At 39.9% G+C, this 15479-nt stretch overlaps 1 protein-coding gene and 1 long non-coding RNA gene across 2 annotated transcripts in view; one reads left to right on the plus strand and one right to left on the minus strand.

Annotated features, from left to right (window-relative positions):
- The window catches only part of slc6a2 (solute carrier family 6 member 2), a 35756-nt gene extending 28015 nt beyond the window's left edge, over positions 1–7741 (minus strand). The window contains exons 1-4 of the mRNA XM_010892680.4: positions 7443–7741; positions 6496–6987; positions 5247–5378; positions 4124–4361 (exon numbers count right to left, since the gene is read on the minus strand). Of these exons, the coding sequence (XP_010890982.1) occupies positions 4124–4361; positions 5247–5378; positions 6496–6790 (665 nt within the window). The 5' untranslated portion in view covers positions 6791–6987; positions 7443–7741. The remainder of the gene's footprint in view (positions 1–4123; positions 4362–5246; positions 5379–6495; positions 6988–7442) is intronic.
- On the plus strand, positions 7687–9410 carry LOC109616361. Its single transcript, XR_002197479.3, has 2 exons — positions 7687–7771; positions 8766–9410. It is a non-coding gene; the product is annotated as an uncharacterized LOC109616361 (long non-coding RNA).
- The last annotated feature ends 6069 nt before the right edge of the window (positions 9411–15479 follow it).

Raw genomic sequence — 15479 nt, forward strand, 5'->3', positions numbered from 1 at the left:
GCAACACAAGGCCTGAGTGAAAGTTTACAATAAGATTACAAGTGTTGTCATGGAAAACTCACTGTCTATTCTGGACCTCTGGCTGCCTGGGTCTCTGTGTTCTTTGTTCATCTAGAATGAACCACATTCATGAAGGGATAGTGGCTCTCACAGGAAGCATGGACATAAAGCTCTTTCAGAGCCAATGTCAATAAACCAGAGTATTCAAGGCCTGCGAGGACTTGAGGTATACAGCATGTTTGGATACACACGATGCCATTTTCTGATAAACAGATGCAGGAACATAAGAGGAAACGAGTTGATCTCTGAATATTCTTTGATCAGCATTGTATTTTTTCTAGTAGGGCACAGAGACACAGAGTGGGATTTTAAGCAGGAAAATATTCATATAGAAGGACTGATGTGAGAAACACATCAGTGGAAAACCAGAGACGTCAATTAACGGCACTGTTTAACATGTAGTTTTGCCTGACATATTATTAAATTGATTCGATCAGTCTCTCACATTGAACATACACCCTCACATACCGTTTTATCATGCACAAATAACACAGATTCTGCCTCCTATTTAACTCCATCCTCTTTTGTCCATCATCAGTTCAAATAAGTTTAAATGAGGGGAATCCCCAAATAATTCGTAAAATTAGGAAAACAAATGTTTTCCTAATGCACTGGTTGCGCAATACATTTTATAGATTAAATATAGGGTTTTTTTGTGTGTCAAATATAGAAACGTGTCCTATGATGCACGTCAGCACTCCATTCTACACACTGCTCGCTCAATGGACATCAGGGATACTTTAGCTGTACTTCAGGGGCTCTCCAGGCAGAGGATTGGAGACACAATTTTGTTTTCCTACTAACAGATTTAGACTTTCCTCTATCAATTGACCATGTATCAGTTCCCAGGTTACAGAGGAGAAAGGCTGGTAATTTGCTTACATGATAGTTTCCAATTGCATTTTTTCTGCATCCCTGGCGCTCAACTCTGCACATCAGCTGCAAGATAAGACCGGTGCTGTATTGTACCATTCATTTCAGGCGACTTCCTTAGCTGGCTGCTGAAGCCATCATCACATAGAGCTCTGGAAACCAATTGGCTTTCTTTGAAGTACAAACAGATGGGGGGGTTTTGTGTCAACTTCAAACGCAGCGTCTAAGCTTTTTTATATGCCTTGTTGCCTTTCTAAGGACAAATCGCAATTTGAGCAGATGGTTTCGGATTTTTTGGGGAAACTGCATAAACGTTTATACTGCCTTTGGAACATATTCAGACCCCTTCACTTTCTCCTCAATTTGGTTTTAAGACATCATTTATAATTACTGAAAATGAAAAACTTAAATATCTTATGTACTTAAGTTTTATGTACTTAAATATCTTATGTACTTAAGACTTTTTGCCATGACACACCAAAATGAGTGCAGATTATTCCTGTGTCCTTAGATCATCCTGTGTCCTTCTCTAGAACATGACTGGTGTCCACCTGTGGTAAATTAACTTAACTGAACATGATTTAGATAGGCATACACCAGCCTATATGGTCCCACTCTTCACAGTGGAGGTTAGAGCAAAAAACAAGGAAATCTCCATAGGCCTCTGAGAATTGCATCAATGCATTTAACTAGGGAAGCTTATAAAATAATTGCTAAACTATTGAAAGTTCCTAGGTGCATAGTGGGCTCCATCTAAGTGAAATAGACATGCACGATTCTTAGGAACCTGCACGATTCTTCTTATAGCAAGCAAACAAAATAAAGAAAAACATTCTTCAGTATTATGGAACCAAAATCAAACAATTAAGTCTGAATGCCAATAGATTGGCACATATTTCAAAAACATGTGTTTTGTAGTAGTTGTCTATGAGGCCCCGAATTCTTGCAGGTGGCATAGCTGCCCATACGACTTGGCAAAATGCCTGTCGTCTTACATGAACCACATGTTTGAGATCTCCCCAGAGTGGCTCAATGATTTTAAGGTCAGGAGACTGTGATGGCCACTCAAGAACTTTCCCATTTTTCTGCTATAACCACTGGAGGGTCAACTTGGCCATGTGTTTAGTGTCATTGTCGTGCTGGAAAGTCCAAGAGCGTCCCATGCACAGCTTTTGTGCAGAAGAATGCAAATTGTGAGCCAATATTTTCTGATAACATGCTGCATTCATCTTGCCATCAATTTTCACAAGATTCCCCAAGCCTTTAGAGCTCACCCACCCAAAACATCAGTCAGCCACCATGCTTCACAGTGGGGATGGCATTCCGTTCACTATAGGCCTTGTTGACCCCTCTCCAAACATAGCGTTTATGGCTGTGACCATGAAGCTCTATTTTGGTTTCGTCACTCCAAATTACAGTGTGCCAGAAGCTGTAAGACGTGTCAAGGTGTTGTCAGGCATAATGTAACCAGGCTTGTTTGTGGCATCGGCGCAGTAAAGGCTCCTTTCTGGCAACTCGACCATGCAGCTCATTTCTGTTCAAGTATCATCGTATTCTGCTCCTTGAAACAACCACACCGCCTTTTTCCAGAGCAGCCTGTATTTCTCCTGAGGTTAACTGTGGGGTTTTTCTTTGTATCCCGAACAATTCTTCTGGCAGTTTTGGCTGAAATCTTTCTTGGTTTACCTGACCTTGGCTTGGTATCAAGATCCCCGAATTTTCCATTTCTTAATAAGTGATTGAACAGTACTGACTGGTATTTGCAAGGCTTTGGATATATTTTTCTATCCTTTTCATCTTTATAAAGTTCCATTACCTTGTTACGCAGGTCTTTTGACGGTTATTTTCTACTCCCCATGGCTTATTACCTAGCCTGCTCAGTGCATTCACATGAGAGCTAACAAACATTCATGGGTTTGTAAACTTTTGCTCAGAGCCATTTGGGTGATTTCTGTTATCGTTATAATTTAAAAAGGAGCCAAAGTATTATGTGATAATAAATGGTTTCATATGATCACTATCCTTAAATAAATAAAATACAGTTTTTTGTCATAATTTCTAAATCAATGTCATAATTTCACAATTTCTGCCAGGGTATGCAGACTTATGAGCGCAATTGCATCTCGAAATGTGCTACTTTTGAAAAGAGCTACAAGTGCGTTGCTCACATCAGCTGGGGGCATTTCATTTGGATGAAGAATGTTGACTAGTATGACTGTATGAATTAGGCTTACCATCACACCACTAAAATCAATGGACTGTTTAGTGGTGCCAGGTAGACCTGTTTGTCTATTATACCTGTAGCTATATGAATTTCTCTGGCAATCAACAGATAGGGGCTCATTAAGTTGATGTATGCACATATCTTTAAATTCCAGTTTATCTGGCTTACCTGGTGGTACATTTAAACTAAAACATCAAGTCAGTGTTTAAAGAAAGTATCATTTTCAGGACAGGTGCTGAGTGAAACTACTTTCTAATTATCAAGCCAACATATCGATTGCCACGCTACCATCCCCTGTGGGTTCTAAGAGAGAATCCTAATTCTAGAGCTTCAGTTGGTCAGTACCGTTGCAATGCTGTGAATATGCCACCAAGATGAGCTTTCTTAATTCTGGTCTTGCCCTGTTAATGCTCACTCTCCCATGTTCCCTCTAAACACTTTACAAAGTGATTCTTCTGATGTGGCTTGTTTGAAAGGCAAGGCTTACTTATAACACATTGTGTCTACAATGAAAATAATAAATGTCAAGATTTTTCGGGAAGTGTATGCAGGAAAGTGGTACACGATAGAGGACAGCATTTTTGCTGAAAGAACAGTAGGCTGAATTTCCACCCATGCTATAGAAGTACATGTGTAGTAGAGACAGTGGCTTTGACCGCTGGACAACACAAGATATTTCAGTTGATACCGTTGTTGATATTTGGCTCTGTAAGCCCCCTCTTTTGTTCCGAGACCTGTGTTAAAGGTTTGACGACTTTCACACACTACGACAGTTGACCGTCACACACAGGACACACGTCAGAGGCTCAAGTCAGGGACTGGTCAAAAGCAAGACCAGACCCAGGTTACTCAGTCATAGAACAGGAACAGAACCGAACCCAGTGCACTCACCCATGAAGCACACAGTACTCACTGTATTCATATAGCCGGACAGGACAGAACAGAGCAGGACTCAAAGGTACTCACTCATAGTACTGTGCAGCTGGAGTCATTTTGTACTTGGCATAAGACGTCCCATTTCCCAGGAAGGTCCTGTTTTGTACTATGGGGATTGTGCAGTTGACATCGTTCCAGACATTGCCGCACTTGAGCCAGGGCAGCTCACTGGTCATTGAAGAAAACAAGTAGTGTAGGGACCAGGCTATGATGACGTTGTAGTAGAACCCCACATACAACGCTATGATGATCACAGTGTAGCCCACACCTGAGGGAGGGGGAGAAAGACTTAGGGAGTGTTTGTGTTGGCGGGGTTAGAGGGTTACAGTGTTTGGGAGCTGCTACCTCTGCATATTTCATAACTTTTTATGTACAGTAAACCTGATTATGTGGCAAGTATTAACAAGACATGGCCATGAGATTCAACTGAAAATCGTGCACAGCAGTGAAAGAGTTGCTGGAAATATTTAAGAAAGGAACTTGAGGAAATATGATTCACCCGGATATTTTACAATTTATTGTATTATTTCTACAAAATGTGACGTAAATCTACCATCAGAGCAGAGAAGATAAACTAACCAGTTTAACATTGGTATAAACCCTTATATACTCTACTGGCTTTTTTTACACATGCAGTGCAGGCTATAATGTAACTTCATTATTATATATATATATATATATATATATATATATATATATATATATATATATATATATATATATAACTCTCCAATATTTATATAAAAAATACTTTTTAATAACAACAATATACAACAAGATTAATATGTAAAAGACTGTAAATAAATCAAGTTTTTGACCTTAAAATTCTTGTTAAATTTTTTTCATGATTGGTTCCAATGCCACTGTTTGCTCTAACAGTATGCCGCACTGATAGGTCTCTCGGAAAGGAAAACTAAAAGACAAACATGCCCTTATTTGTCCATTTGTTTTCATTCAAATGCCAATCATATGTTTATAAAGTGCGACCAACTGTCTATTGTCTTAAAACTTTGTTTTGGCATTTACTGGACCCTTCCAAACAACCACATCTCCACTGCCTCTCTGCCCTGGCCAATGCTTTAAGAAAGGTGGAGGGAAAGGAGTGAGAACAGGGATAAAAAGAGTCAGGCAATGGTTAATTGGGTACACTCACCTTTAAAAACAGGGCAGATCTTCCAGACAGTGGCCGCCCCTTCTCTGTTGTACTGTCCTAGGGCTAGTTCCATGTAGAACAGAGGCATCCCGGCAATCACCAGGAACAGAATGTAAGGGATCAGAAAGGCACCTAAGATCACATCAAAAACCACAAAAACAATGTATTTGAACATGGTCCTTCCAGGAACTGTTTCAATTTGTGTTTATATGATATAAAAATAAAAATAGCATGACACAGACATCAATGGATTTTCCAAGGACAGGCAGTTACTGTCCCCCGCTTCATAGCTTAGTATGTTCCAGTGAATTCAGGAACAATGAAATGTTCCTAGAATCAAGTATAACTAGCATAACTGGCAATATACTGCATTCCACATTATAACAAACAGCTAAGCATTGTGAAAACTGCCTTTCACTAAATGAACAGGCCACATGAAGCAGGCAGGACACAACACTCACTGGAATAAATAATAAACATCTTCACTATGTGAAGTGATTTGAATTTTACCCCTGATAAAGGGGGACAGGATTTATACTAGTTAACTACGGCAGTACACCGTTACTACAACCAGCTATTTCTATAAGTCTGTAGCGGCAGACTTTGCTTTGGTTTGGTTGTCATTAACGCAAACGTAAATGTTATGAGGCACCTGACACAGGATAAGTTGTTTTCCAGAACTCCTCTAATCAAACAAATACATACACTAAAAAGGATTCGGTCACTTGTTCCAGCATAAATAATTGTTAACGATAAAATGCTGTATAACTTCTGAGACACTAAGAATGATCTGGCCTGTTATACATACACTGCAAATAACCTTGACATTTTAATGGTGAGTTTTTCCTAGCAACTGTGCTTCTGTTCGGAATCTTCTCTACTTGCTCCTTAATATTTTAGGCTTGGTGTCTGTAAAGTACTTTGTGCGAACTACTGATTTGTTCTGGGTCTTGTATAATGCAGTTGATTGACTTAATTCATTTGCACCAAGCTCAAACAAACACACTGACACAAAGGAATTAATGCAATTAGTCATTTCTTATTTCCTCTTACAACCAAAGGCTCATGGCAAAAATGTATAATTAACAAAAAAAAGGATATTTAGTGATTACAAAAAAATTGGTTGGCACAATACTATTAACTGACTGGTATAACAGCATACACACCAACCAAATGGATATTTCTCACTGAGAAAGTTCTATCACAGGAAAGTTTTAACAGTTAGCTAAAAGCTAAACAGTTTACTCACCTCCTCCATTTTTGTAGCAGAGGTAAGGGAATCTCCAGACGTTGGCCAAGTCCACTGCAAAGCCAATGACCGAGAGGAGAAAGTCAATTTTTTTGCCCCATGTTTCCCTCTCCTCCAAATCCTCGCCGTTACAGTTGGGGACGTGCGGGCCGGGGGTGGAAATGATGGCCGAACTGGTATATTGGACCCCATTCTGATCCTTCACCAAAATCAGTTCAACATCCTTCTTCTCGACATTGCAGGGTTTTAGCGGGGCAACGGATGACAAATGGTCTGGCAGCACTTGGATGTTCATCTTCTCACCGCTGACAGTTTGAAGCTCGCCGGCGGCCTCGTGCTCTCACCGCCCAGAGGAAACGTGGGTTGCGGAGATGATGCTCGCGCTGCGGTGGTCGGTGAAGACGACTTGAGTCCCGCTAGCGTGGAAAAGCAAACTCCACATAAGCGACTATTCTCTCGGCGATCTCCAGTGGAATCCACCGCATTCATCGGCTAAAGAAGTAAAAAGGACACTTAGAAGTTTGCATGGTGAAAATAGTTATGAAAAGTTTCTTTAAATTGTGTGCAGAAGGGGACTGCGTACATTTCTAGGATTTAAAAAAGTATTTAATGTTCCAGTAACATCGTATGTTTTACAGCTTGCATTATCTTATATGCTATTAAGTCATATAGCTGATACTATACTGCCTATATAAACTAGCCATGCAACTAGCCATTGATAAAATACTTCAACATTTTTAAATAAAATGGGTGGACGTAATAGAATATACAATTCCATAACCCCCATTGCGCATTTTCTCAAAAGATATTGGCAATACAAATTAACAATAAGCAATACACAACAAGTAACATTTTCAATAGTCACTGATTAAGCCTAAAGTAGACTATCGTCAATAAAGCACGCTAAAGCCAATATAAGTAGATGAGGAGCGTCGATTGGTCCATACTTGAGAAGCTGCGGACACCACTCCATGACCTGTGGTTGCTATCGTTCTGCAGGGTCTGAGGAAAGACTGCCCATTCTAATGGAACTTTAAGACTCGCCTTCGTAGGAGAGTGAGAAGATATAAGTTCAGAGCTTTTAAATCGAGGACCTCTCTCTTCACGTGATATATTGTAGTTTACATTTTTTTCCCTACTGTCTTCACTTTGGAGCGTGCACCGCCGCGGATGGGGTGAGGTGCGCACCAACCGGACATGCGCGCACGGACTCGCATCGCGAAAAGCCTGCTGCACCCGTCCAAGGCTGATCTACACGTGCTCAAGTTAGTCCGTGGTAAATGAAGTTTATTGATTTAGGTTAGTTACTATAGACTGTTTTTATAAGATAAGCTAAACTTTAGAAAATAAATGCCATTACATTTTATTTGAAATAATTTGAGTGGTCTCTTGCTGTATTTTTAACCTGTCCTATTTCAACAACAAAATATTTACCTATAGGCTAGAAAGTAAATACAACTTTTTTCAGGAAATGTTTTGATTTTGACTTTATTTATCTGTTTCTTCTCTCAACTAAATAGATTTAATTACAGTTTTCTAAGAAGCAGTAAAAGCATTGTGTTCCATTTGTAATTAAATTGCACACCAGCTTTTGCCATAGGCAACGATTTCTATTAGATATGGCTGATCAGTTCATCCCATTAAAGTCAATGAATGTCCCTTTAAAGCTCTCCAGTGCTTTCCAGACTTCTCTTATGAAACCTAAATGGGCTGTTTTGGGGCGTTTTTGTTGTTGACGATAAAATAATTGAAGTGATGGTAAAGGAAAGAACCAGGTGAAACCTATAGGGGGGGGGGGGGGTATATGTTACTAGCGGTGTTTTCCTCTGTTGGAATATGGATGTATTCTGTGAAGGTACATTAGAACAGGTGACCTCAGGATCTTTTAAGTTATTTCAAATTTGCATTTTTTTCGAGATCAACTTTAGTGAGTGCATAAAACTTTTGGTACTGGCCCACAATGGAAATCAAACCCACAACCCTGGTGACACATGCACTATGTTCCATCAACAAATCTAAATGGGATAACTACAAAATATGTTACAAAAAATAATGTTTTCACTAATGGAAATAGCAATTCCGATTTAGCCCTGATAAAATAAAAAAGACTTTCCCAATGTTGTATAAAGATGAATAATGGAAACATAAGCACTAACCAAGAACTGTACATACACAATGTGAATTTGTATTGACATCAATGTATTAAGCTAGCTTTTTTTTTGTTGAATGAAAGTTTTTCCCTCTTTCCTTCCTCTGCCCTGGGGCTTCAGTTCTTCTTGGACCAGCTCGATTCTGACCTCAGATCAGATGATGCTGATGAGACATGTCATGTCTCTTACAGCAGTCCAGAAAGGCCCGGGCTCCTCTCGGGTCACAGCCAGCCACGGACCCCTGTGCGCACTGTCCGCAACACTCCCATCTCCCGGACTTGTCATGCCATCGGTGGACCACCCCACCGCTTAACCCTGAAAAGAGCAGAAACAGGTCCATCTCTGCCTGGACATTCAGGGTCAGCCAAGCCCAAGTGAACCCGGATTGTGTGAGCCAAGATACGCAGGTCACTGTACTCTAGAATGTTTTCAGTATGTTTTAAAATGATACAAGTCAGGGGTTTCTGTTACACCCAGGTTGACTTATGTTTTGTAATAAACACTACCAAAGGCCTACGGCATTCAAGTTGATTTTCACTCTTGTAATATGAATGGGTTATAGTAGGGGCTATAGTACTGTAAGACTGTAAAAGAACCCACAGTAGGTGTCTGGTTTGGATTTGTACATCTTGTTTTGTACATCTTGTTTATAGAACGTTTTCACAAACTCATTTCACCATGGGTTGTGTGACCAATGAAATTCAATGTGGTAATTTGTTTACAGAACATTTTGTATTTGATTTATAAATAAAAGGTTTTAAATTTTATTCACGTGTGTGATTTATTTCACACCATAGCACATGTTCTATGGCCTCGGATGGTCCAGTAGCCTCCATCATTGCCTCCACCACTGCCTCCACTGCCTCCACCACTACCTCCACTGCCTGCACCACTGCCTCCACTGCCTGCACCACTGCCTCCACCACTGCCTGGAGTGTGCATACTGCTGCTGGTTTAAAACCAGCCAACGCCCTTTCAGAAAATATCTCTCCATCTTTGTCCATGTTTCCATCCAAAAAAGTATAGAAAGGCTAAATATACATGAAAGAAAATACACTTTAAAACTGTAATGTCATCATATAGTGTCACCACATTTTATAATTTAGATACCTGATCGACAGAAGTACACACTGTGCCAGACGAGACCTAGCTGTACCCAAGTCATATTTCCTGTATTCCTGTATTTCTTTTTACAATGACAACCAAACTAAGAAAGCTGTCTTTATCACAGCATGGAGCTCTCTTATTCTCACAGGACATCTTTTATCTAGGGCATTTCACCATCTGCATCAGTAATAGACTGGCTGACTAAGACTAACTATCATACCAAGAGAAGACCCTGGTGGTCAGGTAAAATTAGACTCCTTAGGGGCTTCTTATGTTGCCTTTTTTAACGCCCAGTCACAAGCATTACGCATTTCTATACGTACATGTTAGAAATCCTCCACTCATATTCTTTGTGCCTGTCAGCCTTTCAGTGTGACCCACAGATGAAAAGAGAAGGAACCCATAGAATGAGAAACGTTTTTTGCCACCGCTGTTATGTGATCAATCAATAATTATTGTTAGGACTTTTCATCCAGTTTAAGCGCTTATGAGACACACAAATTAATCTGCAATCAGATATTCACGAAAGTAATTTGTAGTGACATGGGATCAGCTGTGTAAATGATCTGAACCAGAGCTTATTGATTGCTGGAATGCTAGTTGGCAGCACAGAGAAAAGATGGTTTGATTGATAGACCGGTGTAAAGCCTAATTAATAGATTTCTCAAAAGCTGGAGAAAAAGAAAATCAATCAAATAATATCATCAATCACATGCACTAATAATTTCCCATCAGTCAACTGACAATTTCAACTAACCAATCAATAAGCCAAATCAGTGACACTCTAAAAACCTTAGAAGCCAACCACTATTGATTTTGAAACAGGACCAAATTAGCAGTTAGTCTGCAGTTGTTGTTTAAAGCTTTCTCTCTTTATTTTTTACCTAGAAACTTCCTGGAAAACTTTCAAAAAGTTAATATATATAAAAAAATCAACATGTAAGGTGTAATCTGACTGTTATAAGAAATCAGATAATCCAGGAAGTGTTAACAATGTGGAGACACTCCCTAACTCTTAGAAGGCTGAACAGTAAACTGGTGCCATGGTCAGCTATGCTACAGCCACGAGTGAAGGACTGTCAGCTTGGAGGGCACCTAAACCATACAGATGTCAGGCCTCTATGTGAAATGCCTCACAGCGGGTGAGGAACTCTGTGTGATGGTATAGTATATGTGCAGGGACTGATTAATCACTTTGAATTAAATTCCACTGCTCCAGTGATTGCTATGTACATTCAGTCTGACTCAGTTTCTAGAAACACCCATCCTAGATACAGTTCATGTGACTAAAAGGATTTAGGCTGGCTTTAACCCTACCCATTGGTTTATGGGACTTATTAGTACACTCAGAATGTGTTTGCATTCTGGAAATAATCTGGGAGGAAGGCAAATCTAAATGTCCGAAGTGCAACAGTTATTTGCATTATGTTGAAGTATATATTGAAGATCAACACATGCATCATCTGTGTACAGTGGCTCAGAAAAATACAAGGTTCCTTACAAAGGCGGGTCCCGCTACATTACAGCAAATACCACCCACTGACCTTCATTGAGACCCTCTCTCTACATGTAATCTAAATGGGATGCTCTACAAGTAAGATAAGCATGAAACACATGTATATCAGTGTTTGTTGTTTATATTCCGGAGCTTTCTGTGCCAATGAGAACCCACCCCTCTGACTTCGACTACCTGCCTGCTAAGATAAATAAAAGCCATTCAATTGCAGCTTGTCAATTAGCCTTTTCCCGCTGTAAGGAATGACCTTTCCTTATGGCTCTGCACTGAGGCCTCTCATCTGTCTGACCGCTCTCTACAGCCACAGCCCCAATGACCAGTCACATTTCTGCAGGATAGGAGTTCAAACCCGATTACAAACACTGATCGCCTGCAATCTAACCTGACAGGTTTACCCTCGGGTAGGTTTTGAATGGATACCGCAATATTGAGAGTGATGCAGAACAAACAGTGTGAACAAAACGAGAGAAAAAAACAAACCAAGACAGGACAACAAAGTGACTTAATTGATTTCTATGCCATCTCATCAATTGTGATAAAAATGAAATGGGCTCTGTACGTTTGAAAAGGTTAAAAGAAATTGAAGGTTGAAAATCACAGATGGTAATCACGGTCTGCCTAACAGCAGGCTTTTAATTAAGTGTCTTGTTCCCATCATTGCTCTGGGTGTTTGTGTGTGTAAGCGTGAAAACATGCATGCCTGTGAGTTTGTGTGTAAGAGAGAGCGAGAGAATGAGTGTACATTTTCAATCTAATCATTTAGTGGACGCTTTGATCCAGACAAACATATGGTAGAGTAACAGCTGGAGGCTAAAGGGTTGTATAGGGTTGTTCCTTGCAGGTATTTTTATGAGCTTCTGCAGTGGGTTCCCAGTAAGAACACAAGGACAGGGGAACACATTGAGATGGATATTGCCTGGGTTATTGTTAGGATGAAAGGATGATTCGAAAAAGTACACTTTCACAGGCACAAGTGGAGGTTTGCCGAAACACCTGGACAAAGACTCCTGGAAGGATGTTCTATGGACAGATCAGTCCGAAGTGCAGCGTTTTGGATGTCCCATTGTTTCTGGCATTCCACAGTATTCACCCCATATCAAAGGGCATAATTCAGGACCTAGACAACTTGTCATAATTGAACAATCTATGATTTATGCTATTGATCAGATAATTGTAAAAGGGAAATGTTTGGCCGTCCATCCATGAGCTGAGTTTAAAGTTTACAAATGTTATTTTCTGTTACTTGTTTAATGAGGTTCCAAATGTAACATTTAGATTTGGTTGAAAATCTGATAACAATGAATATAAAAAAAATAGGCAACATAAAGAAAAAGGGGCAAATACTTTATCACAGCATTGTAGGTTCAATTTGTCAGCTATAAAGAAGTAAAATAGAGAACCAATGTTATCCAGTAAACCCTTCCCTAACACATAAGTGGATTTGGCCATGATGAAGTGTATGCAAATGCTTCCATCTTGTGGTTACTTTAACATTGCGCATCTGGCCAATTGCAGTTGTTGTGAAGAACGGTGAGAAGTGGAACTAGAACCAACATTATTATTTATCTACAGGTTAAAAATAGTTACATAATATGAACTCATAGTTGTGACATGGAGTAACTACTATTGACTTTTAGATTTACTTTGACCATACGTAAGATTTTTTCTACTTGTATGAAAATAAGCATAAAAGACCAGAAAACATCTGCAATTAATGTTTTAAGTTAATGTTTCAAACGTTTTTCTCTACAAATTTGTATGGGTGCCTTTTCAGAGTGCCTGAGTTATTCCCTATTTAAACTTTCTTGTCTGTCCATCTATTAGTTTGCATCAACATGTAGTCTCCTCATTCTTGCTTTTGAGACACATTGCTTCTAGTTGGTTTTTCACATTCAAGTGATAAAACGGACCAACTTCAAATACTGCTTTGTTAAGGACTTAGTACAAATGTGTTAAGCGTAATTCGTTAATGATTTTTTACTGTACTTTCTTATTGATCCAAAAGAGGGTGCCAGAAGCTTCTCTTCTATTTGCACTGTAACCATTCATTCACTGAACTGAAAATAGAATCAGAATCAGAAAGAGTTTATTGTCAAGTAAGTTTCACAAGAAACAAGGAATTTGTTCTGGCCCATTGGTGCAACAATTCATAAAAGATAACAGTGCACTGAGCATAGAAAAAACGTAGTTATGTTTATTATCGCTTTATTTTTTGCTATATTTTTGCTTAACTCTTAACATGTAGAAGTCAGGTACCATGTCACAAGAATTTCATTGTGCAGGATGACGCTGTGTTATTCGGTGCATTTTAAAAAATAAACTTTGAAACTTGAAACTAGACCAAGCATTAACAAATTCAGTGCCATTTTGAGGGTTGTGTTTACAGTGGGGAAAACAAGTATTTGATACACTGCCGATTCTGCCGATTTTCCCACTTACAAAGCATTTAGAAGTCTGTAATTTTTATCATAGGCTACTCTTCAACTGTGAGTGACGGAATCTAAAACAAAAATCCAAAAAATCACATTGTATGATTTTTAAGTAATTAATTAGCATTTTATTGCATGACATAAGTATTTGATACATCAGAAAAGCAGAACTTAATATTTGGTACAGAAACCTTTGTTTGCAGTTACAGAGATCATACGTTTCCTGTAGCTCTTGAGCAGAATTTGCACACAGTGCAGCAGGGATTTTGGCCCACTCCTCCATACAGACCTTCTCCAGATCCTTCAGGTTTCGGGGCTGTCGCTGGGCAATACGGACTTTCAGCTCCCTCCAAAGATTTTCTATTGGGTTCATGTCTGGAGACTGGCTAGGCCACTCCAGGACCTTGAGATGCTTCTTACGGAGCCACTCCTTAGTTGCCCTGGCTGTGTGTTTCGGGTCGTTGTCATGCTGGAAGACCCAGCCACGACCCATCTTCAATGCTCTTACTGAGGGAAGAAGGTTGTTGGCCAAGATCTCACAATACATGGCCCCATCCATCCTCCCCTCAATAGGATGCAGTCGTCCTGTCCCCTTTGCAGAAAAGCATCCCCAAAGATTGATGTTTCCACCTCCATGGTTCACGGTTGGGATGGTGTTCTTGGGGTTGTACTCATCCTTCTTCTTCCTCCAAACACGGCGAGTGGAGTTTAGACCAAAAAGCTATTTTTTTCTCTTATGAGACCACATTACTTTCTCCCATTCCTCCTCTGGATCATCCAGATGGTCATTGGCAAACTTCAGACGGGCCTGGACATGCGCTGGCTTGAGCAGGGGGACATTGCGTGCACTGCAGGATTTTAATCCATGACAGCGTAGTGTGTTACTAATGGTTTTCTTTGAGACTGTGGTCCCAGCTCTCTTCAGGTCATTGACCAGGTCCTGACGTGTAGTTCTGGGCTGATCCCTCACCTTCCTCATGATCATTGATGCCCCACAAGGTGAGATCTTGCATGGAGCCCCAGACCGAGGGAGACTGACCGTCATCTTGAACTTCTTCCATTTTCTAATAATTGCACCAACAGTTGTTGCCTTCTCACCAAGCTGCTTGCCTATTGTCCTGTAGCCCATCCCAGCCTTGTGCAGGTCTACAATTTTATCCCTGATTTCCTTACACAGCTCTCTGGTCTTGGCCATTGCGGAGAGGTTGGAGTCTGTTTGAGTGTGTGGACAGATGTCTTTTGTACAGGTAACTAGTTCAAACAGGTCCAGTTAATACAGGTAATGAGTGGAGAACAGGAGGGCTTCTTGATGAAAAACTAACAGGTCTGCGAGAGCCAGAATTCTTACTGGTTGGTAGGTGATCAAATATTTAGGTCATGCAATAAAATGCTAATTAATTATTTAAATATCATACAATGTGATTTTCTGGATTTTAGATTTCATCTTTCACAGTTGAGGTGTACCTATGATAAAAATTACAGACCTCTACATGCTTTGTAAATAGGAAAACCTGCAAAATCGGCAGTGTATCAAACACTTGTTCTCCCCACTGTATGTGGGGAGGGATTTTATATTTGTCCAGTTGAGGGTTGTGTGTAAATGTGGGGAGTGGGCTATAGTCAGTTCGGTTCCAGGGGCAACCTGCCCCAGCCTACATTAAGTTTAATAAAACATATAAGCAGAAATCACTAAAAGAGGGCTGTTTTTGTGTTTTTTTTTTTTTTTTTTTTACTTTGTGGGCAGAGTCAAGCAGGGTCTTGCAAGGTCCTCTACTATAGCAA

The sequence above is a fragment of the Esox lucius genome, chromosome 2, assembly GCF_011004845.1.
Source record: "Esox lucius isolate fEsoLuc1 chromosome 2, fEsoLuc1.pri, whole genome shotgun sequence".
Classification (NCBI taxonomy): domain Eukaryota; kingdom Metazoa; phylum Chordata; class Actinopteri; order Esociformes; family Esocidae; genus Esox; species Esox lucius.